The 25,418-nt window shown below is 35.8% G+C and overlaps 1 protein-coding gene and 1 pseudogene across 6 annotated transcripts in view; both read left to right on the top strand.

The window, feature by feature from the left end:
* Positions 1-25,418, top strand: part of IFT80 (intraflagellar transport 80) — a 114,040-nt gene that overhangs the window by 65,509 nt on the left and 23,113 nt on the right. For all 6 annotated transcript variants that reach the window (XR_006609130.1, XM_045088573.1, XM_045088571.1 and 3 more), the window contains 4 exons: positions 594-773; positions 7,880-7,998; positions 12,383-12,457; positions 15,054-15,217. Coding sequence is in view for 5 of the 6 variants with exons in the window: in XM_045088573.1 (XP_044944508.1) it covers positions 594-773; positions 7,880-7,998; positions 12,383-12,457; positions 15,054-15,217 (538 nt within the window). In the remaining variant the exon portion in view is untranslated. The remainder of the gene's footprint in view (positions 1-593; positions 774-7,879; positions 7,999-12,382; positions 12,458-15,053; positions 15,218-25,418) is intronic.
* LOC106006108 lies at positions 5,780-7,869 on the top strand (annotated as a pseudogene).

The following is a 25,418-nucleotide window of genomic DNA, read 5'->3' as shown; positions in this document are numbered from 1 at the left end:
CACACACACACACAGAGTCTCTTTCATCCCAGTTGATGCTTATTGATTAGGTAACTTTCTCAAAAAGGTAGTAGACTCTAGAAGAGATTATATTTACTACATTATGAAAAAAAAGAAAAGATCCATTAACCTATCTTTCATGATTTAAAATGTATATCAGAGATGTCTTAGTTATATTGTGTGTTTAGTTTCAATTTTTTAGTGACACTATTGGAATATTAAAACCAATCTTTCAGATGTAGGGACTATAGAGATCCTTAAGAATTAATAGCAAGGTATCTTTTTTTTCTTCTATAGAGTCTTTGTGTTAACCCGTTCAGTATTATTACTTAATAATAATAATGCTAATGGAAATGGTATGGCTGTTTTGCAGTGCTTGAGAGATTTTACATACTTCTGTTGTATTCTACTATGTACTTTAAAAATTACATCCATATCTTCTGTTCAGTACACATTTTAGTATGAAAAATATTAATTCTAGGATAAAGGCACAGTCTTTTAAAAATCATCTTAAAATGTTAATGTATGCTCAATTTAAAACTTAAGATTTTTTTTTCAGTGTATCGATTTTTCTCTCATTTTTTCTTCTCCAGTGGTCATATGCCTTAGAAAAGCCCAACACTGGCAGCATATTTAACATCGCATGGTCAATTGACGGCACTCAGATTGCTGGAGCCTGTGGAAATGGGCATGTTGTTTTTGCACATGTGGTGGAACAACGCTGGGAGTGGAAAAATTTTCAAGTAACATTAACTAAACGAAGAACCATGCAGGTATGATTATGTTCCATGCCTGATTAACCTTGCTTCTTCTCTCGTCAGCTCACTATACAGAATATGGAATTATCTTCACTAAGTATATTTAAATCAAGTTTATAAAAATTCAGTTATATCGGAAATATTTTAACTAGGCCATTAATGACTTTTTTCATGACCTAAAGTTAAGAACCTCTCACCATTATAGAACCCAAGTGCCCACAGCTACTCTGGTGGTAGGGTTGAGGCAGGGATGGTGAAACTCAAAGCGTTTAGGGAATGTATGGATTCAGTTGAAGAAGGGGGGGAAGAAGCTGTGACAAGCTTGATCTTATCACTCCAGTTAGGGGCTGACCCCATGGCAGGCCTAACCTGCTAGTCACTGTCCGGGTTTTATTATTTTATTTATTTATTATTGTAGAAGCTTATTTAACCTGATTTTTTTAAAATTTTTTTTCCTTTTAAGAATTACTTAGGCAAGCTAAAGTGGGAAAATGGTAAGAAGTTTTTACTGGGAATTAGGGAGAGAAAAACAAGTACTTTTGGAGTAAAATAAAACAGGAAGGTTAGAATGTGGCAGTGGGAGATAGGTGGAAAAGTCCAGTGGGAGGAGTTATCAATGCAATTATAAGCTTCTTAAAGGCACAGCACTGTGTTTCATTCAAGCTCAGTGTCTTACATATGATAAATGCTCAACAAATATTTTAAAAGTTGGTTGGCAAAAGGTAGGAGGAAGGGGCCAATGACTATGTGCTAGTGGCAAACCCTCTGCCAGAGAAAGGTGAACCTGTACCTTCTAAGTCTTCTTCCTCCTATCTGTAACTGTTGCCTCTGTCTTCATATTGAGAATCCAGAGTATTGTAATTATTTGGAAACATATGTCTTGTAATTTCTAGGTCTACTCAAATATTCTTTAGTTTAAGTATCTAGATTTTTAAATTTGAATAATATTACTAGATTAATAATAGTTAGCTCTACATTGTAGTTTTTCTTTGTTCTGTTCACTTATCTTTAAATTTTTAAACTTTTTATTATGGAGAATTTAATACCTACACAGAAGTAGACAGAACAGTGTAATGAGTCTCCAGGTACTCATTACCCAGCCCTAACAACCATCAACCCATGATCAAGCCTGCCCCATCTATGTCCATATCTTCCTCCTTCCCCATTATTTTGAAACCAATTCAGATATATTTTATCTGTAAAATTTTCAGTATACAACTAAAAGGTAAGGACTCTTTTTTTAAAAAATATTTTATTTATTTATTTGACGGACAGAGATCACAAGAAGGCAGAGAGGCAGGCAGAGAGAGAGAGGAAGGAAGCAGGCTCCCTGCTGAGCAGAGAGCCCAATGCTGGGCTCAATCCCAGGACTCTGGGATCATGACCCAAGCCGAAGGCAGAGGCTTGAACCCCCTGAGCCACCCAGGTGCCCCGGGACTCTTTAACATAACCAAAATACCATTATTGTACCTTAAAAATAATAATTCTTTAATATTATCAAACATCCAGGAAGTGTTCAAATTTTCAGTCATTTCCTACCTGTCACATTTTTTAAAGTTAGTTTGTTTGAGTGAAGATCCAAAGTGGTTTACAAGTTGTAATTGGTTGACATGTCTTTAAGTCTCTTAATTTATAGATTCCCCTTCAATCTCTGTTTTTACCTCCTGCATTTTATTTGTTGAAGAAACCAAATTGGTTTGTTCAACAGAGTTTCCCACAGTCTGGACTTTACTAATTGTATCACTATGGTGTCGTTTGACATACTCCTCTGACTTCTCTATTTCCTGTAAATTAGTTTTTGGATCTAGATGATGTTATGTATAAATAGATATTGCTGTTAATTAACCTGGAAACCAAAACATTATTTATAGTATTGTATCTGTGACAAAAAATGCATTGTGAGTTTTTTTTTTAATAAGATTTTATGTATTAATTTGAGAGAGAGAGAGAGTGCATGAGAGAGCACAAGCCAGGGAGAAGGGCAAAAGGAGAGGGAGAAGCAGACTACCTGCTGAACAGGGAGCCTGATGCAGGGCTCAAATCCAGGACCCCACGACCTGAGCTAAACGCAGACACTTAACCAACTGAATCTCCCAGGTGCCCCGCATTGGGTGTTCTAATCAGTTAATTTGGGGACTTGATTATTTTATTCACATAGTGCATGGGGAGCTAGCTAATATAGTAGTGCTAAAATAAATTCTAACCCTATTTTCAAAAATGTCCCAAGATGAGAATATATCTAGAAAAGAGGAGTTTTTCTTACATAATAAAAAGGAGTCGTCCTAGAGATTAGAAGATTTTTACATGAGATAAAGTGAACAGTGGAGGTGCTAAAATGACTTTTCTAATCCAAATTCCCTTTATACTTAAAATAATGTTTCTAAATAATCTTTCAAAGTTTTAGAACTAGAGCACTATTTTAATTTTTTTAAAGGTCTTTTATTTTACTCTTTCAGTGATTATAAAACATTTGCGTTACACTTTTGCTAAGTTAGGCCTATTCAGTGTTTTTCTTAGAATACCTTCATTCACACATTCAACAGATATTTATGGAGTGATCCCTACTTGCCAGCCCTTGGGGTAGGCAATGGGAAATGAAGTTGTAATGAAAATAAATTTGGTCCCTGTTTTCACAGAACCTCCTAGATTAATATGTTGAAAAATCTCTCTCTCTCTTTTTTTTTTTTCTTTGACAATAAAAACATTTTTTTTTTAAATTTTTTATAAACATATATTTTTATCCCCAGGGGTACAGGTCTGTGAATCACCAGGTTTACACACTTCACAGCACTCACCAAAGCACATACCCTCCCCAATGTCCATAATCCCACCCCCTTCTCCCAAACCCCCTCCCCCCAGCAACCCTCAGTTTGTTTTGTGAGATTAAGAGTCACTTATGGTTTGTCTTTAAAATGTTTTTAAGAGAGGATGGTATTATGGGCTTTTAAAAAAGTTTGTAGATTTCTGGTTAAGATGGTATCATTAAGTTCACACTAGGGAGAGGGACTTACCTGTGACTCCAAAGAGATTAATAATATATGAAATACATGTATTTTTAAAAAGACTTATCTCAGGACACCTGGGTGGCTCAGTCAGTTAAGCCTCTACTTTTGACTCAGGTGATGATCCTAGGGCCCTGGGATCAAGTCCCGCATTGGGCTCCTTGCTTGGTGGGGAGGCTGCTTTTCCCTCTACCTCTGCCTGCCTTTCCCCCTGCTTGTGCTCTCTCGCTCTCTCTCTCTCTCTGGCAAATAAATAAATAAAATCTTAAAAAATAAAATAAAAATAAAAAGACTTTTCTGGACTCAAAAACAAGGTAAACATCTCTGTGCAACAGAAATGGAACAAAAATGGAGAGTGTGGAGTGAAGTCTCTGACCTGCTGGACTCCTGGTCCAGAAGCAGAGTGGAAAAGGCAGGGAGGAGAGTGGCTCTGCTAGCTAATGGAACTAAAAGTACTTGAACCTGATTTAGGCCTGATTTAGGTCTCTTTAAAATCAGAGCATGGGGATCTGCAAGGTAGTTGTCTTCTCCCTTTCATGAAAGACCTCAAAAAATCTTGGATTTAAATAAAGAGAGACTTGCAGAGATGCCTCCTGCAGTCGTGGCCTGCTTGGTTCTAGGGGACCCATTCTCTTAGCCCTTTTTTCCATTTGCCCTAGTATGCAACCTGCAGTATGCATCCATGGCTTTGCAGACACAACTCAGCCTTTTTACTGAAGGCCCTCTTCACATTTTTGTTTCAAGTCAAAATTGGCTAATTCCTGAGAGCAGTGTTTCTTCTACAGACTTCTCAAGTAGAAGTGTTTTTCCCCTTTATGCCAGGTCTAGAGATTGAGTGGATGTCTTCCTTATCCTTCATTGCTGATTTCAGGCCACAATAATGTCTTCTTCCCTGAACAACACCAATCCTTTGAAGTACCTATGATCAGAGTACTCCCCCTTTTGCAGTCATTCCCCTACTCACTGAAGAGTGAAGCAAACATATCAGTGTCTTTTTCTTTAATATAGTCCAACATTGCTGTTTTGTAGTAAGACTTTTTAAAAGTGTCCAAAAGATTAAACTGTTTATTTTATCATAACCATAGTAGCATTTCACATTTCTCTAGTTGTTTACTCAATGTATCTTTCTATGATAACAGGTCCCACTTCTCCAGTTATTTTCTGAATACATACTTATATGGTTGATTTATTAATGTCAGGAAACAAAGTTTCACTTTGCATTTAGTTGATTTGTGTCTTCAGTCTTTTTAAATCTGAAACAATTTCTTCTCTTTCTTATTTGCTTAAGAGGCCAGGTGGTTTGTTCTGCTGAATTCTTCACTTTTTCCCATTTGCTTTCTTATGGTGTGATTCCACTTAACGTGTTCATCTAACCCCTGTATTTCCTGTAAACTGGTTATTAGATTTAGAGCCTTGATAAGGATAAAGAACACTTCGTAATCAATGCTGTGGACTTCCTGTTGCATCACATCAAGAGACAACATATGTCACCTTAGCTCTCTTTTAGTGATGCTATGGTTAATATGTTCAGGTATTGTAAGTCTTGGTTCATCAATCATTAAAAAAAGTCTGAAGAGTTCTTTAGGCTTTTACATTAATATTTTTAGCAGCCATTGATAATACTTGTCTAGAACCATATTTCACTGGGATTTGCAAAATGGTAATCTTGTAATTCTACCATTCCTAACACATTTATTAGCTAAAGTTCTTCCATGAGACACTGCCTTTTCAACCATTTGGTTACTCTGAGGTGAAATAGTTACGAAGTTATTTTCTGAATTTACCAATTTTCAAATAATGAGTTGATTTCCCCATGAATGTTGTTGTTGATGATGATGTTGTCATTATAAACTTGTAGATTTTAATATTTTAGAGAACCATTATTTAATGCTCAAATGGTCCCATCTTTGGCCTATCTTACCATATATATATATATATATATATATATATATATATACACACACACACACACACACACACACACACATATATATTAAACTATATCCCAAAATACAGTTTAAAATAACAACATCAATTAATATGTTATGAGTAGTGTTTTGGGTTTCTTGCTTTGTTTCTGTAACATAAACAAATCCATATATCACAGGTAGGGCCCATCCCCAACTCCTCAGAGCTCCTATTATTTCTGTGCCTAGCAAGCACCCCAGAAGCTGCCCCATCGCAAGGTGATGATGGACAGCAAGATGGCATCTGCTGGCAGGGTCATTCCAGTAGTCAAGCTACATACCCCATTAATATGGTACTCTGACAGAAGAGACAAGCGTAAACCCAGTGTATCAGAAGTTTCAGATCAGCAGGACTACCATTTCACTCTTCTTCAATTTCACAGCATTCTAAAGGGAGTAAATCACCAGATTTGCATGCATCAGGGTCCACCAGACACTGCAGAAATAATGAAAATATTACCTCAGAAATACAGAAAGAAGCTTGTATCTCAAGAAGAAATTGAATTTATCCAACATGGAGGTCCAGAATAATCACTAACAGTATGGCTGCTGTTTGTCATCAGACAAAAGAATGGTCTTTACAATAAAGGACTTCTAATGTGGCACATGAAAATTTATACAGTAAACAACTTGAATAAACAGTATGTAAAAAAATAAGATATTGGAAATTTAGATACTTACATCTCCCAGTGTAGGTATCTTGGTCAGCTTCTCCATAAGCTTACCTAATTGTTTATATACTGATTTAAAGTATTCATTTAAGAAAAAAAAAAATTCCATTTATCTTCATATCCTTCCCTTCATTAGATGAAAGGTTTTATACTGTACACATTGTTTTGCATCTTGCATTTTTCACCTTACACTATATCCTGGAGATCGCTCTATAGATCTTCTTTCTTTTTGGAGCTGTGTAGTATTCCACTTTGTGAGTATGCCATAGTTTATTCAGTCTATCCCTTACTGATAGACATTTGGGCTGTTTCCAGTCTTTTGCTATTACCAATAGAGCTATAGATAGTTACAGCATTTCATGTGTGTGTTATTTCATGATTTTGCTTATTTGTCTTTGCAATAGAATTCTAGAAGTAAGATTGCTGGTCAAGGAATATATGTATATGTAATTTTGTTATCTATCATGGTGGTAGTTTTCTGGGGATGGGAGTTGAAGAGCAGATAATAAAAATATAATATGCCTTATAGGTATAAGGTATAAGTGCTTTGAAGAAGTACTTAAAAGAAGTTTGGCTTTATCTTTTTAACTTTTTTCCATACCCTTTCTATAGTCACATTTTATTTAGAAAGATGATAACATTTTGAGGGAAATTTTTTAAAATTCTAACTTCTAGGTACAATTAATCTCTTTTTCTCTACTTCCACCTTTTACAATGTCCGACCCATTTTGGTATTGACAAGAGATTAGATAAATTTAGCTTGCTCGATGTTTTTCTTAATTTGTTGCAGATAGTTTATCAACTTCAGGGTTGTAAGCAGATACTGCCAAGGGTTAAAATCCTTGCGAACTTTATTCTGTTACTTTTATAATGGTTTGACTATCATAAGTAAAATTTTTATTTGTTTGTTGGTACTTAGCTTCTTTATATATTATGTCTGTCTATGTTTTAACATATGGAAATACTTGTGCCCCTCTGTGCAGCTTGACTTCTTCACTGTGCAGCTGTGCAGCTTTACTAATACCAACCACTCCATTTTGATTTTTTAAAATTATTATATCGCTTTTTATAAGAACTTAAATTTTAAAGTAAGACCTAGCCCTAAAAAGAGACATTCTTACTGTTTGGATAGGAATCATATAGTCTCTTTCCAACTCCTATATGCCATATATATTATTTACTATATCTCAGTGTTACAGCATTTTTCACCTTATTTCTCCATTGCTACATTGACATTCAGATTGGCTTTCAGGTTAGAAATCTACATTTCTAAGAAGTTTTTTTAATGTCTTTCTTTTGTTAGTTGACTTTTATATAAACCAAGTATGTTGTCTTATGGCTATTTCCTACTGAAGTCTTTTATATGATTAGGTAATCTAGAGTGCATTGAATTTTATGCTTCAAAATCTTGCTCACTTACCTAATTAAAATGCTGATGTATTTTAATGTTGTTTGTTGGTATTTCATTTTTCCTTGTTTAGGTTCGCAATGTTCTTAATGATGCAGTGGATTTACTGGAATTCCGTGATAGAGTCATTAAAGCATCTCTGAACTACGCACACTTAGTTGTTTCAACGTCTCTTCAATGTTATGTGTTCTCGTAAGCATCTTGCATTTCTTAAAAATTCAGAGTTTTGTCTGTGATGAGGAAATTTATTTTCAGCCTTTCCTATCAACGTGGTTTGGTTCTAAATTTAATTTTCTTAAAACCTCGCTTATCCTAACTTATTCCCAATCAAGAAGTGATTTTAAAATGAGCTATAACCAATGAAAATAAATCTAATAAAGTTGTGCATCAGAGATTAATAATCATTTTTATAATAGAAAATACTTTCTCTGAGAGTGTTTACTCTTTCTTTACTCACAGTCCTAAGGAATTTAGTATAACTTGATTTCAAAGTTCGGAGGAACAGCTGATAAGTATTGACAGCTGATAAGTATTGGGAAAAGGACCCACCTAGCCACTGGAAGAAAGGGAACAGCTAGCAGCCTGACAACAGGCTAAAAGATGTTCAATAGAGACACAAGGAGGTATTCAGGTTTAGTGTTCTAGCCTAGGGTAATCATGGATGTTCATACTGAAGATACAGAGTTGCCCAGAGATGATCAAGGAAAATATATTCAATCTGCTTTTTAGAAAGCCGGGAATAATTTCAGTACACCCAAGAAACTTGTGCTTAAAACAAATATACTTGGTATTTTTCAAAATCTAACTCAGTATGTGCTGATGAATGTTGAACTAGCTTTCTGGAAACAAACAAACCTGATTTTTCAGTGTTTGCCTGTTTCTGTAATGTAAATACTTCTACCAAGGCTGATTTCAGGATACCAGTATGATGTCACTGAAAGCAGAATTGAAAAGAGATGCACAGTAGCGAGCTATTATATAGAATTGCCACCGTATAGATACAACAGATGTAAATAATCCCAAGTGCATAGATAATAGTAAAATGTAGTAAGATCATCTGGAAGTAATAGGTTTGGAGCACTTATCTTTGTATTGAATATAATTTGCTTAATTATAAGTTGATATAATTTAATTTTAAATAATAGCTCTGTTAAACAGTTGGCTTGCAGAATTCCTGAAAATATACCAGTTGGTAGAAGCTGGCTCTAAGCATGCCCCCAGCTGACTTCTCACTATCCAGGAAACTCAAATCACCACTATATTAACTTCCTGAGTTGTGAATAGTTAAGGATTGTTTTTTACATTCTGTGCTTATAACATCATGTGATTATAGTTTAATCATTGAATATAAAATTGAAGATAAGGACTACATATGTCTTATTCACAACTGTACACCCAGTATCCAGCACTATACTGTGTTCACCATGTATAGGTACTTAATAAAAAAAATTCTTGGATGAATAAATGAATCAAAAAACAAAGTATAGTGGTATCTTGGATTCCTAAGCCCAGTAGTACACATCACAAAGGTATCCAATATGATTAACAGCAATACTTACTACAACTATATATTAAAAACTCTCACTCGGGGCACCTGGGTGGCTCAGTTGGTTAAGCCGCTGTCTCGGCTCGGGTCATGATCCCAGGGTCCTGGGATCGAGTCCCACATCGGGCTCCTTGCTCAGCGGTGAGCCTGCTTCTCTCTTTGCCTCTGCCTGCTGCTCTGCCTGCTTGTGTTCCTCTCTCTCTCTCTGACAAATAAATAAAATCTTTAAAAAAAAATTAAAAAAAAAAACCCTCTCACTCACTATATGTAAATCTGCTACTAATCAGAATCTGCAACTTAGGACAGCAGTCAAGAATTAAATGGAAGAAGCAGAGAAGAGAGGGGATAAAGAAACAGGTGGCTCAATTTAAGTTACAATATAACTTAAGCTAATATAATTTAATATAAGAAAATTTTTTCTCATATGAATGAGAAGGAGCAACAATAAGACTTGGGAAAGTCAAGAAATATACCAAGTTAAGTAGTTGCTATATAGGGGAGAGATTATAGAATGTGAAGAAACTTCACAATCACTTAGTGCACATAGTCATTTGAATAATTAATTTTCATGGAGTTGAGGAAAAATAGAGAAGATCTCTTCAATTGAGGGTTTGTTTGAAGAAAGGTAGGGCTCTTAACCATCCCAAATGATGGGTTTATTCTGCTAGTTTTAGTGGCAATGATGTAATGTTTGAATCCATAGGATTAGTATCATGTGTTACTTGTATTAGAAAAACTGCTTTTTAAAATACTGAAGAAAAGTTTGGCAGTTATGATTTAATTTTTTTGTCACTCTACTTTTCATATATTAGTTAATATGTGGCAAAATATAAGACTGCTTTTCTTCTTTTCTGACTTAGACATGCCTTCCCTCTCTTGTCAAGACATTTACTAAGGTACAAAATTATTTATTAAAGTGAAATACCAGGTAGTGGGAATGAGGTAGTGCTGAGACCTATCATCACCAAAATACATTTCATTAAATTAAAAAACCTACTAGCATTTTTATTTTATTTATTTATATATTAAAGATTTTGTTTTTAAGTAAACTCTAAACCCAATGTGGGGTTCAGCCTCAAACTCTGAGATCAAGAATCATATCCTCTATTGACTGAGCCAGCCAGGGGCTTCAGAACACCTACTAGTATTTTAAATAACAACTATTGTTTATTGAGCACTATTATACTGTCTTTATGGTCAAGGTCTAATTTACCCAGGGTGTTGAGTATTATTATTACTTCCATTTTACAAGATGAAGAAACTAAAGGATATACAGATTATTTAAGTAACTTACCCTAGGTCAAATTACTAAACTTCCTTACTAAAGGAAGAGCTGGGGTTTGACCACCAGTTCTTGATAACTGTTACCCCTTTTTATTAATAAAAATATAATTTTTAAAACAAGCGTGTAAGCAATATAGTGTTTTATATGAAAAGAAGTTCCAGAAAAAGTAAATAATACATAAGAGTTCTATGTTAAATTTTCATTTGATTTTTCAAATAATTTTTTAGAATTTAGAATTCAAGTAATTTTTAGAAAATTGCTCTATTCATCAGTGTGGCTTAGGGCAGACATATATATCCCAGTTGTCATAAATACCAGATATTTTGCAGGGGGACATTTAAAAAACTTCACAATCAGGCACCTGGGTGGCTCAGTCAGTTAAGCGGCTGCCTTCAGCTCAGGTCATTATCCCAGGACCCTGGGATGGAGCCCTGCATCGGGCTTCCTGCTCAATGCAGAGTCTGCACCTCCCTCTCCCTCTGCCTGCCACTCTGCTTTCTTGTGCTCTCTACCTTTCTGTCAAGTAAATAAATAAAATCTTAAAAAAAACAACAAACCTCACAGTCACTATTATCAAAGACAGAAGGTTAATTCTAATGACTACATAAATGAAACATGCTATGATATCTTTTCTAAAGTACAAAGCACAAATCTCTATCATACCTGTGAACACCACGCTTACTAATTATTTGTACTTTATTCATTGTTTTGCTTTGTGCATACATTTACTTATTGAAATGCATTTGCATTTACTTACTGGCATTAGCCAGTATTAATTTCCCATCAGTGTGCCCACTTACTGCAGCCTTCCCCTTCCCACACTTTCTGGATCTGAATATGAGGTTTAATCTGATTTAAAGATTTGGTTTCATGAAAATAATTGAGAGGAATTCAGAATATATAAGAGTAATAAAACATTTTAAACTGAAATTTTGATGACTTGGGGTGGGTTTTCAGTTTGTAAATGCTCTCTCCCTTTTGCCTATCTTTGAATCATATTACACTGTAGAAACCAAAGGAGTTATTTGTTCATTTATTTATCCATTCATTCAAGAAGCATGGTCATAACTTACATTTATACAGTATTTTAGTTTACAGAATGCTTCACAGAAAAATTCATTTGGACCAACAGTAACATTGGGAGACCTGCAGGAAAAATGCTCATATTCATTATTGTTATTATAGTTTCTGTTTGTTCAAGATCTACTATATAAAAGGCAGTTAGCTAGGCACTTTAGGTGAGTTGCCATTATCTTAATTTTACAAATAAGGAAACTGATTCTTAGAAGATTAAGCTGATTAAGATCATATAGCCGACAGGTGGTGCAACCAGATCGCTAATCCTGATCTGGCTAGCCAAAAATGTGTCCTTTCTTCCCGGAGCCATACTATTACTTTATTACTTTATCAGATGAGAAACGTAAGATGACTTGCCCAAATCACAGAGCTAATAAATGACAGAATATGTACTTAGGATTCCTCAATTCACATATTGTAATATCTAGAATAAACATTTGTTGAACATTTACTATTGAATACTTATTACTTACCCGGAGTTTGATTTCTAGTCAGGGATACAGCCATGTAAGTGAATGATTTCAGAACAATGTGCCTAGTCCTATAATAGAAATATATACAGTTATGGTGAAACTGATAATACTTTTTAAAGTGAATACTTATCTATTTATTAAAGAGTATTTGGTTTTTTAAAAAGTTAATAAATATCCATTTTATTTATCTTTTAGTACGAAGAACTGGAATACGCCACTTATATTTGATCTTAAAGAAGGAACTGTTAGTTTAATTCTGCAGGCAGAAAGGTATTTGTTTATCATGTTTGGCTCTTGAATATGGGGTTAAAATATTTCAGATTGCAGTAAAGTACTCTTTAAAGCATGCACTTACAGAATGGTATATTAGTCATTTGGGATCAATCTGTTTTTATTTATTTTAAAGGAAAAGTGAGAATAAGCTATTAGGTCAGTGGTTCTGAAACTTGTTGGTCTCAGAATTTCTCTACCTTTTTTTTTTTTTTTTTTTTTAAGTGTAGAGCCCAGTATGGAGCTTGAACTCATGAGCCTTAGATCGAGACCTGAGCTGAGATCCAGATTCGGATGTTTAACTGACTGAGCCACCCAGGCACCCCTCTTTATACTCTTAAAAAACGTTCTTGGAGGTTATATATAGGTTATATATCTCATCATTTACTATACTAAAAATTTAAATTGAGAAATATAAAAGGAATTAATTTATTAAGAATGATGAGACTAAATTTATTATAAGTAAATATCAAAGTAGTGATGTGAGAGAATGAGAGGGAAACGGGTGAGTTGGGGTGCCTGGGTGGCTCAGTTGGTTAAACTTCTGACTTCAGCTTACGTCATGATCTCAGGGACCAAGCCCCAAGTTGAGCTCTGCACTCAGTGGGGAGTCTGCTTTTCCCTCTCCTTTTGTCCCTTCCCCCTCTTATGTCCCCTTCTCTCTCTTTCTCAAATAAATAAATAAAATCTTTAAAAAAAATAAAGAATGAAAGAAATGGGGGAATTACTATAAGGTCGTTTTGACCTCAGGATCCTTATTTTTTATAATGTTCAGTTCTTACTTTTGGTTTTAAATATTTGAAACACATTGATTTTATGAATCACTACATGAATGTGATCTGAAGTTTGAAAAATAATATTCTTTACCCACACCTTTGGTGTATGCAGGACCATGAAACTCCAGGCCAACAAACTGGAGTAAATTGGGAATAGCTATTCCTCAAGAACCCACACTTTTCCATGAAAACTATCATCAATCAGTCTATCGAGTACAGTGATATCCGATTGAATCAAAGGTCAGTCTTAGGAAGCTACAACCCAACAAAACCAGAAATAGTTTGAAAATAGAATCAGCAATTGCCTAAAATAGCTACCCATGAAATCTTTGCACTAAAACCATATATTTTATTCCTTATTCCTTTACTCACACCTAGGCAATCTCTTAATAGTGTTGTTACCAGGTTTTCTAACCCCCAGCTTTTATAAATAGCAAGCCAGAAGAGGAATGCTGGTGGGCTGTGAGAGGCTGGCACAAGGATAAGAAGAAAAGTGACTGCCTGGTAAGGCAGCCTAGAGAAAACAAAAAGCACAGAACTGTATCGCTAAATAGCTTAATTATTTTGATGCACCAAGAGAGTCTCATGAGTACCAAAGCTGTCAGTTAAACAGTTACTGAAGAAGATAATCATCACATTGATGACCTTGAGAGTTGAAAAATTGTGTCAAATTTTGTCTCATTTGTTTAATGAAATTGAAATATATTATCTTGTAATATCATACATTTTTAAAACAAAAAGACATCTTTTCCACTTAAAAGATAAGATATCAGCTATCTAAAAAACCATATTTCTGAAATTCTTTTTACTTGAACAGTGCCAAATAAATTTTATTTATACATTACTTATTAGTGTATTGAGTATGCTCTTAGTAAAGGCATATGTTAATGGCATAACTGATTAGGCAATTAAAGAATAACTTACTTACTGCCTAATGTTTGTCCTATTTCTACATTTAGAAATGTTTACCCTTGGAAACACAGTGTTACTCACAAGAATGTTAAAAGCTTACACAATGTCTTGTTCAGGAGAGAAAAAGGTTTTAGTATTGAAACAAAGAAAAAATATATACTAATACGATGTGTCACTTTGTCAACATTAGCAAATATTGTTTTCATACATTAATGTGTAAGGGCCAAACCTTTCAATTAAACTACCAGTACTCAAGTATTAATTTAATTAAAATGCATGTATTCATTTCCAAGGCAAGAAAGAACACTTAGCAATTTCTAAATCAAGAAATAGTTCTGAATCAAGGGTTTTACAGTTTTGAACATAAGATTTTAAAAAGTAATACTGTGTCCAGCATCAAGGAATCAGGCACTTCAGTATGGCAGTAATATGAGTGTAAATTATTAAAACCTTTTAAAGGGCAATTTAAAAATACATAATAAAAATTTATAAGTATATGCCCTTTGAGCCAATTATTATATTTCTAGAGTTATACTAAGGAAATAAGTAAGATAGACATACAGAGATATGTCTATACATTCTTTAAAATGTGTATAGATATTCTTTAAAACAATGTTTATAGTCATTCTTTAAAACAATGAATAATTTGAAATAAATGTCCATCAGGAATGAGTTAATAAAATAAAATTATAATATATCTATACTTTGTCCTAAATTACCTCTGTAGAGAGAGGATTGCTAGAGATCTTTTGCTTTTGCTTTATTGTTTGAATTGTTTTTTACAATGCCATAAATTTTCAAAGGAAAAAAAATTTAGATTTTTCCAAAGAATAAACTTCTTCTCCAGTTTAAAAATGAAAATATAGTAAGCTTCTATTTGAGAATGTATTTTTATTCTTTTTTTTTAGACATTTTCTTCTTGTAGATGGTGGTGGTATCTATTTATATTCTTATGAAGGCCGCTTCATTTCTTCTCCAAAATTTCCTGGAATGAGAACAGATATTCTGAATGCACAGACTGTGTCTCTGAGTAATGATACCATTGCAATAAAAGACAAAGCTGATGAAAAAGGTAAGTGCATTTTTATAATTTTCCATGAAATTTGTTAACAGTGTAAAATTTCCTCAAATTAGCTTTTATTTTCTCATCTACTAATATGTTAACTTTATATGAAAGAATTATGAGCTTCCTAATTCGTCCTAAGTGTGAATTAATTAAAGAACTAGAGTCATATTATACCCAATTGATTGATAGACATTGTGACGACATCAAAGCTTATTGGTAAGGAATAAATCCTTATATATTTAGTAGCTGTTCGTAGAGAGATTGAGTTCAAATTTGTGAGTCCTAAAAATGTTTGTTAATTTTTAAATTTAGTGATTTTTTTTAAATGTTCCCTTTTTCTTCATTAGGTATCATAGTAAATACTGTGCTTCATTGTACAGTGTATTTTACTTATATATACTTATATTTTTAGAAATATTTTAAAATTTATTTTAAATTACTGAATTAGAAGACAGTTATGAATAATTTAAGATTTTCATATAAAAATAAAGACTACATATTTGTAAATTGATATAAGTATGTGAGGTGTTTTGGAATTCCATCATACAGAGACACCATTTTATTGGGGCATTGCTATATCACAGCAACATCATCCAATACCGAGTACTTGCCACATACCAGGTATTTTTCTAGAAGTTGAGGATACAACAGTGAATAAGACACACAAATGAACATACAAGTATGTAATGGGTTGTCAGCTAATGATATGTGTTGTGGAGAAAATGCAGGATGAGGGTATAATAGAGTATGCTGGAGGTGGGACAGGACAGAGAATGACTGTAGGACAAGTAAGTGCAAGGGTTCTGAGATGGGAATAACTGGCATGTAAAAGGAACTGCCAGAAGTCCTAGGTCAAGGTAGAGTGTGGGAGGAGAGGACAGAGAGAAAGATCATGTAAAAATTTGGCCGTGGTAAGGATATTGGCATGAGAGAGACAGAAAGAAGAGGAAAGCATAGTATTCTACATTTTTATCCTGGATGAATAAGATAGAAGATGGGGAAGGAGGAAGGTTAGAGGAAGTCCACATACGGAGTTCTATTTTGGTCACGGAAGTTTAAATGCTTCTTGAACATTCAAGCAGGAATGGAGAGTAAACAATAAGATAGACAAGGCCAGATCTCAGGAGAGAGTTGGGGACTAGAAATATAAATTGAGAGTCACTGGTGTACAGATGCTGCCATGGCACTGAATGAAATCGCCTAGGAAATGAATATAGGCAGAGAAAAGGACCAAAGCCTGAGTGCATCAATATTTAGAGATGGGTGAGAGGAAGTAGAGCCAATGAGATAAGAGAGAGTTAAGTGAGTTATCCCTAAATCTTAGTGGAAAAATATTAAATAATTATTTTTCCCTATTGATACATATTGCTAAACATTTGTTTGTCACTGTGATGTGTTATTAAAAGAAAAAAGAACTGACCTGAAGGGTAATTTTGTTAGTCCATGCTATGAAAGACCTAATTCAGGAGCTACTGTCCCGCTGTTTAATTTTCAGTATTTTCAGGTAACATCATGTCTCATGCTGGTAGAAATATAATCCTCCTAAATAGAGCTTTTATCTCTTCATGCCTTAGACCTTCTCTGACAGAGGACATTTGGTGATTGCTTTGTTTTCTGAAGGACTTCCTTTCTGGCTAAAAAAGAGAATCAAATAAGATACTATCTGGTTAGCAGACGCATTTAAGATGGCTAAGTAATTGTTGATAATAATAATTTGGAACTCAGAGTTTTGTCTTCAGTAAACTTAAATTTAAAAATCCTAGTGATCATCATGAGTTAGTTGTCTTTACTTCTCTTGTTCAACACCACAGATTTCAGATAGAGGCTATATAATAAAGTGTATGTTTCCTACTAAATATACCTTATTCTGAATTTTTCTATATTTAATTCACATCTGAAACGTTATTTGTTAATTCTTTGATAATTCATAGAATTTTAGAGCTAGAAAGAATTATCTACATTTTCAGAAAGAAGGGTTTATCTGCCAATAAATTATGTTTTACTTTAATTTTGATTGTTGAAGATGATTGTGCAATTCTGTTTTACTGTAAACAGAAACTCAAAAATACCTGAATAAAATTATTGTTGTCAACTGATATAAAATGAGCAGGAACATATTTTTCATATGTTCCTTTTAAAAGAAACTAGTATTCATTGATGGCTAAATAGAGGTATATGCTAACAGTAGAAAACAAATTGAAGTGCATAGAATCATTAACCTAAGAAATGTTCCTTCAAGTGGGTGGACCATTCCATATGAAACCAATGGTGCCTTCCTAATTTGGGAGCTCCTTTATAAGTAGGATTCTTGCACTGAGTACAGTATTCTACCACTTTGGGTGACCAATTAAGTATAGAGGTACTAGTGCTTTTGGCTTCCTTCTCCTTAAACACTTGCACAGATACGCTATGATATTAGTGTGGGTGGCTATTTGGAACAAATATCTGGGTATGGGGAGAGAAGTTAGAGAGCAGTTTCTTATGTTTAGAAGCAGCTCTTTCAGGCTGGCAGCTCCTTGGTTCTTTCTACCAGTGTTTGCTACATATTAACACTAAATACAGATCCAAGCCTCCCATAGTTCGTGGCCACTTACAGTTAGTTATAGAAAGAAGTAGACAAATCTATCCCTATACCTCCATCTCTTTATAATATGTGCAATCAGCAAAAGGATGGAATGCTTTTATCTTTAAAAAAGCTTCTCAAAAAAACAAAGAGGCAACCCACGGAATGGGAGAAGATATTTGCAAATGACAATACAGACAAAAGGTTTATATCCAGGATCTATAATGAACTCCTCAAACTCAACACACACAAAACAGACAAGCATATCAAAAAATGGGCAGAAGATATGAACAGAGACTTCTCCAATGAAGACATACAAATGGCTATCAGACACATGAAAAAATGTTCATCATCCCTAGCCATCAGGGAGATTCAAATTAAAACCACATTGAGATATCACCTTACACCAGTTAGAATGGCCAAAATTAACAAGACAGGAAACAACATGTGTTGGAGGGGATGTGGAGAAAGCGGAACCCTCTTCCACTGTTGGTGGGAATGCAAGTTGGTGCAGCCTCTTTGGAGAACAATGTGGAGATTCCTCAAGAAATTAAAAATAGAGCTTCCCTATGACCCTGCCATTGTACTCCCGGGTATTTACCCCAAAGATACAGATGTAGTGAAAAGAAGGGCCATCTGTACCCCAATGTTTATAGCAGAATGGCCACGGTTGCCAAACTGTGGAAAGAACCAAGATGCCCTTCAACAGACGAATGGATAAGGAAGATGTGGTCCATATACACTATGGAGTATTATGCCTCCATCAGAAAGGATGAATACCCAACTTTTGTAGCAACATAGACGGGACTGGAAGAGATTATGCTGAGTGAAATAAGTCAAGCAGAGAGAGTCAATTATCATATGGTTTCACTTATTTGTGGAGCATAACAAATAGCATGGAGGACATGGGGAGTTAGAGAGGAGAAGGGAGTTGGGGGAAGTTGGAAGGGGAGGTGAACCATGAGAGACTATGGACTCTAAAAAACAATCTGAGGGGTTTGAATTGACGGGTGGGTGGGAGGTTGGGGTACCAGGTGGTGGGTATTATAGAGGGCATGGATTGCATGGAGCACTGGGTGTGGTGAAAAAATAATGAATACTGCTATGCCGAAAATTTAAAAAAAAAAAAAAAGCTTCTGGTTTGGGGGCTCCTGTGGCTCCGTTGCTTAAGCGTCTGACTCTTGATTTCAGCTCAGCTCATGATCTCAGGGTTGTCAGATTGAGCCCTGCCTCAGGCTCCGTGCTCAGTCTGCTTGAGATTCTCTCTCACTCCCTCTGCCCCCCTCCACACTCAGTGTACTCTCTCTCTAAAATAAGTAATGTTAGCCAGTGTTTTTTTTCCTATGTGGCCTTTATTATGTTGAGTTATTTTCCTTCTAAACTTACTTCATTGAGAGCTTATTATGAATGGATGTTGTAGTTTGTCAAATGCTTTTTCTGCATCTATTGAAATGATCATAGAGTTTCTATTCTCTCTCTTGTTAATGTGGTTTCCATCGATTGATTTGCAAATATTGAGCCACCCTGACATCCCTGGAATACATCCCACTTGATTGTGGTGAATAATTTTTTTAATGTATTGTTGGATTCAGTTTGCCAATATTTTGTTGAGGGATTTTGCATCTATGTTCATCAGAGATATTGGCTTATACTCTTTTTTGGTAGTGTATTTGTCTGTTTTTGGTATCAAGATAATGCTGAACTGATAGAGTCAATTTGGAATCTTTTCTTCATCTTCTATTTTTTCTTAATTGTTCGAGAAGAATAGGTATTAACAACCTTTAAATGTTTGGTAGAATTTACCTGTGAAGCCATCTGGTTCTGGACTTTTGGTTTGGGGGAGTTTTTTGATTACTGATTCAAGTTCATGGCTATTAATAAGTTTATTCAAGTTTTCTCTTTCTTCCAGCTTTAGTTTTGGGAGGTTATATGTTTCTAGGAATTGATCTCTCTTGTAGGTTGTTCTAGGTTGTCCAATCTTTGACATAGAATTTTTCATAATATTCTCTAATAATCTTTGTATTTCTGTAGTGTCACTTCTTATTTCTCTTTCATTTCTGATTTATTTCAATCTTCTCTTTCTTTCTTTCTTTTTTTTTTTTTTATGAGTCTGGCTAAAGTTTTATCAATTTTGTTGATCTTTTCAAAGAACCAGTTCCTGGTTTCATCGGTCTGTTCCATTGTTTTTTTTTTTTAGACTCTATTTCATATATTTATTCTCTAATCTTTATTATTTCTTTCCTTCTACAGGCTTTGGGCTTTGCTCATTTATTTTTTTCCTAGCTCCTTTCTATGTCAGGTTAGGTTGTTTGAGATTTTTCTTGCTTCTTGAGGTAGGCCTATACTGTTACAATCTTACCCCTTAGGACAGTTTTTGTTGCATCCCAAAGATTTTGACCATTGTATTTTCAGTTGTCTCTATATATTTTTTTATTTTCTCTTTGACTTCTTGGTTGACTCATTCATTATTTAGTTACATGCTATTTAACCTCCATTTCTTGGTGTTCTTTCCAGATTTTTTTCTTCTGATTAATTTCTAGTTTTATATCATTGTCATTGGAAAAGATGCATGATATGATTTCAGTCCTGTTTAATTTGTTGAGACTTGTTTTGTAGCTTAACATATGATCTCTTCTGGAGAATGTTCCATGAGCACTTGAAAAGAATGTGTATTCTGCTGTTTTTTTGGATGGAATCTTCTGAATATATCTGTTATATTCATCAGGTTCAATATGTTGTTCAAAGCTACTGTTACTTTGTTGATTTTCTGTCTGGATGATCTATCCATTAATGTAAGTGGGGTATTAAAGTCCCCCACTATTATTGTATTACTATCAATATTTTCTTTGTGTCTGTTAATAGCTGCTTTATGTAGTGAGTGCTCCAAGGTTAGGTGCATAAATATTTACAACTTTTAAAAATATTTACAATTGTTATATCTTCTTGTTGGATTGTTCCCTTTATCATTATGTAATAATGTAGCATATGTAGCATAATGTAGTAATGTATGTAGTAATGTCTCTTTGTCTCTTGTTACAGTCTTTTTTAAAAAAGTCTATTTTGTTTGATGTAAGTGTTGCTACCCCAGCTTTCTTTTCACTTCCTTTTTCATCATAAAATTTTTTCCATCTCTTCACTTTAAATGTGCATGTGTCTTTAGGTCTGAAATGAGTGCCTTGTTGGCTTCACCTTTTTATTTATTTCATTTTTTTAATTTTTAAAGGTTTATTAATTTTTTTAAGGGAGAGAGAGAGCACAAGGTGGAGGGGCAGAGGGAGAAGGAGAGAGAATCCCAAGCAGACCCTACACTGAGTGCAGAGACCAAAGCAGGGCTCGATCTCATGAACCATGAGAGCAGGACCTGTGCCAAAACTAAGAGTCAGATGCTTAACCACTACACCACCCAGGTGTTCCTTGGCTTCACCTTTTTAGGTATCTGGTATACTTGAGCTAAGAAGTAATATCAGTTTTAACATTTATTTATTTCTTCGAAACTAAATATAATACTGTATGCTAACTATACTTGAAAAACAAATAATATCAGCTTTTGCTTGGAGACTCTTTTGAAGCATTAATGAAATATTAGTTTTCCTCCATTGCATACCCATTTAGTCATTCTTTTATTCTCAGATACTATTTCTCCTTCTTTCCATTTATAAAGAACTAGTGGGCTGTCTCTACTACTGGGCAGGATAGCTGCATTCACATTTAACCTGATATTTACCAGCTGGAGTGGAAGCACAACCCATTACCTCAGGTCCTTGGAAATTCTGACCTCAAAGTTGAAAGTACAGATAGTTTCATGCCTCGGAATCATTTCTGCTTCTGATAATTGTAGTTGTAACCTTGGTCCTGAGACCATTGTATCTAGTAAAAAAAAAGAAATTTGAGGTGATATGGGAAAGAAAGGAAAAAGTATAGCCATCATACCAGCATTCTCCTTTTGTGGGAATAACTGCATAGTCATGCTAGCATCTTCCTCACCCCCTATTCCTTATTTCCGCTGAAACTGCAGAGGAATTTAGTGTGAACATACCCTTTGCTCCCTTCATGTTGAGTGTCAGTACCCACTCATGAAGTCTTATAAGCTAGTTCTTCATGCCTATATTACCTTTTTCCCCATTTAAAAATACCATTGTTTTCATTGCCCATTCTAATTCTTTGCCAAACTATTACTCTCAAAAAGGGTCTCTGCCCATTGTTGGGCATGATGGGCTGTAGAGTGTGTTCCTTGGTCTGAAGAAATGTGACTCAGTGGTCCAGCTCAGTGCAATACCTTCTACTCCGGTTCTTCCATAGTACTCTGAACCTTTGCCTCTACCACCGGGTAAGCAAAGCTCAGCCCAGAGTCAGTGTCCATTTCTGTCAGGACCCACTTGTAGTCCCCAGTGCTCCAGGCATCAGTCGGACTTGCCGCTGTGCACAACGACTCCCTGCCGAGCAACCTCCCCATAGCCATCTGCAGTCCCTAAATCTCTCTCGTTGGCAGACAACAGTTCCTGTTGGCATTTTGTGCCTCCACAGATGCAAAAGGAATATGTCTAGAGTCAACCCCTCTTGCATTGTTTCAGTCCACTCACTTGATTCACCCAGTGGCTACCTCAAGTGGCACACCTGGGTGTCTGCTCACCATTTGTAAACATCTTCTGATGCTGGAAGAGGGTTCTTCTGATGGGCATTGACATGGCCTGTTTGAATGCACCACCCTTCAGATTTCCACAGTGATTTCCATATGGCCATGCCCTGGAAGAGCACCCGGTTCGTAGTCCAGTCTTCCACTGCCCATCTACCGCACCGTATGGCCAAGCCATTCCAGTGCCTGTGAGTAGGTCAAAATCCAGACATATGGGTAAACAGCGTGCAGTGCAGCTCACTGAGCCAATTTGTTTTTACCTTTTGTGATCTGAGTGGTGGCCTTCCAAACCCAGTGTCTTGTGTTCCTGTTGGAACTGCCGTCCATAAGCCAAGCAGCTGTTTGTTGGTCTGTTGAGAGCTGTTAACAAGCTCTGTGCGAGTGATGGTAGAATCCTGCAGGTCCTCACATGGTTCCAGAGTCAATCCTGGGGCAGTCAGGCTACCTGCTCATGAACATGTTGTGGAACTCTGTGTGTTGCCCTGATTGCGTGTTCCTGCTCAGACCATTTCTGTTCTATCACAGAATCTCCTGAGTGCTACCTTCCTCTTAGAGCATTTCTCTGACATCACCCAAGATAATCCTTATTTTATGTTTTTCAGTCAGAGGCAGTTTCAATTAGTGTCTGGTAGCAAACTAGTCATTGCTCCTCCAAATGGAAATTGTCTTGTATAGAGTTCCAGTAGCTATCACTGGGACGTGCTCCCACACCCCTCAGTCTACACTCCACAGAGACTGCTGTACAGAGAACGTATCTTTATTAGCACTCCAGCTTCTGTTTGGTACCATTTGGTATAAGACCTCTATGTTTGGGCAGTCCCATGGGTTCCCATTTTGTATGTCTAGTTAATATTGTTGGAGAGGTGGGTTTTTCATGCCTTTTGTTTTATAATATTTGATAGGGGAAATATTCCCCAGCTAGGCACAATATCAGTCCTTATAGCCCTTACAGGTAAAAGAGACACAACTGCTTCATATGAAGCTTCTTCAAGTGTACTTTCATTTAAATGTTCATCTTAATCCATTAGTTCTTCTATTCTCTTATCTCTCAATCTAATTGACTACCAGTAGGACTTTGCCAACAGGTTTTAGTTTTACAGCACTAGGTAGTGGAAGGATTCCTCAGTCAGACACAATACCCAATCCCATTAACATTCAAGAGACACAGCCTCTTCACATGAAGCCCATTTAAACACTCCAATTTTCATCCAAGCTTCACTTTACTCATATTAACCCTTGCTTTTCTCTGTTCTCCCAATTTAATTTTAGTCCTCACTATAACTTCACCAGTGGGTTTTGGTACCACAGTGCATGGGACTCTCATAACAAGAGGTCCTAGAAACTTCTCTCTTGGACTCCCTGGCCATTTTACATACTCCTGTGCATAAGGCCTTGTGTCCCCAGTAGAGTGTTGAGCCAAGAAACCCTTTCATCAAACCACCTCTTAATTAAATTGGGGAACCATAGCCCCAGGCAATTGGAGGTGAGGTTTCTTTTTGCTCTCTTGCCATATAGCTTTCCAAATTCCTCCAAACTAGGATGAATAGAGCAGATTTGTTTAAAGGCCTTCAATGTTAGGTGACCAGCAGGGATTTCCCATTGGTTCATCCAACCTCTTTTTTTTTTTTTTTTTTTTTAACCCCATCAATGTTTGTTTTATTCATCCCGTTTCTTAGATTTTCATCTAGCTGGGATGAGGCCCTTGATGCTCCTCTCTGTCTATCTCTAATCGTTTTAGCGTTTTTCATGATTTTTTTTAGCATAACTTTTTCCTTTGGAAGTCTTAAGGATAGTCATTATACCTCAGGCTAACCAGAATCAGGATTTTCTCCAACATACTCTTTCAGTGGGAGCCTTGGGACCAGAGGCTGTAATTGAGACTGTCCAGAATCTATATTTGGCCCATCTCTTACTTTCATTTTATTTATTACAGATTATAATAACCATGGGATTGTATATTTTCTCTTTTTCATATTATTTTGCACTTTCTTATGCATCTAGTGAGCCAGCTTCCCAGGAGATGGATCCATCATCTCAAAATTCCATAGGTAACTTTTACCTCTCACAGCTGATTGCAGCTTAGCTGCTGTTTCACACCATGGGTGATCCTGCTGCCTTTAAGAGTCAGAGGTTCCTCATCCCCTGTTCTTTCATCCTTTCTCTTCCCAAACCGCATGTTTCAGTGAATTAGGGTTGTTGCAGTGATTCTCACCCTTCCTGACACCTACTATTTCATTTTTACCTTAACTGGTATATTGCAGTCATTTCTAATACTAACAACCTGGAGTTAGGGCAGACCCCAGGGCTTAAAGGCAAAGTTCTCCTCAAGACTTTCCTCACTTCAGACACTGGCCACAAGCTTCAGGGAGCCCCAGACCAACCCATTTTGCTGACTGGCTGGCTACAAATTCAGGGACTCCGGTGGCCCCCTCAAGTTGGATAATTTGCTAAAATGACTCACAGATCTCAGGAAGATGCTATACTTAGAATTATAGTTTTATTATAAAGGATACACATAGGGCGAGGCCTGGGAAGGAACACAGAACTTGTATGCCTTCTCATGAAATCAGGGCACATCACCCTCCCAGTATATCAGTTATGTTCACCAATGAGGAAGCAACCCTGAGTTTTTATGGGATTTTTATTACATGGGCATGATTAATTAAATTATTGGCCACATGATTGAACTCAATTTCCAACCCCCCAATCTCCCTATCCCCAGAGTTCAGGGAACTGAATATGCTTAGGCTTTCTGATGACCATCTCCTATTCTGAAGCTATATAGGGGCTCACCAAGAGTCTCCCCACCAGTATAACTAAGACATTCCTAATCACTCAGGAAATTCCAAGGGTTGTTGAAGGTCCCTGCAAGGAACCCAGGACAAAAACCAGACAAACTACTAATTATACCACAGGGAACTGTGCACTGACCCCAGAGAATTAAACAGTACATGACACATTGCCTGGTATTATAGTAGACACTTGGCACATTTTTCTTTTGTGAAATATGA

Source organism: Mustela putorius, unplaced genomic scaffold (genome assembly GCF_011764305.1).
Source record: "Mustela putorius furo isolate JIRA1106 unplaced genomic scaffold, ASM1176430v1.1 tig00003834_pilon_pilon_pilon, whole genome shotgun sequence".
Taxonomy (NCBI): domain Eukaryota; kingdom Metazoa; phylum Chordata; class Mammalia; order Carnivora; family Mustelidae; genus Mustela; species Mustela putorius.
The sequence above is the reverse complement of the archived record's forward strand: the minus strand, read 5'-3'. Positions and strand labels throughout refer to the sequence as shown.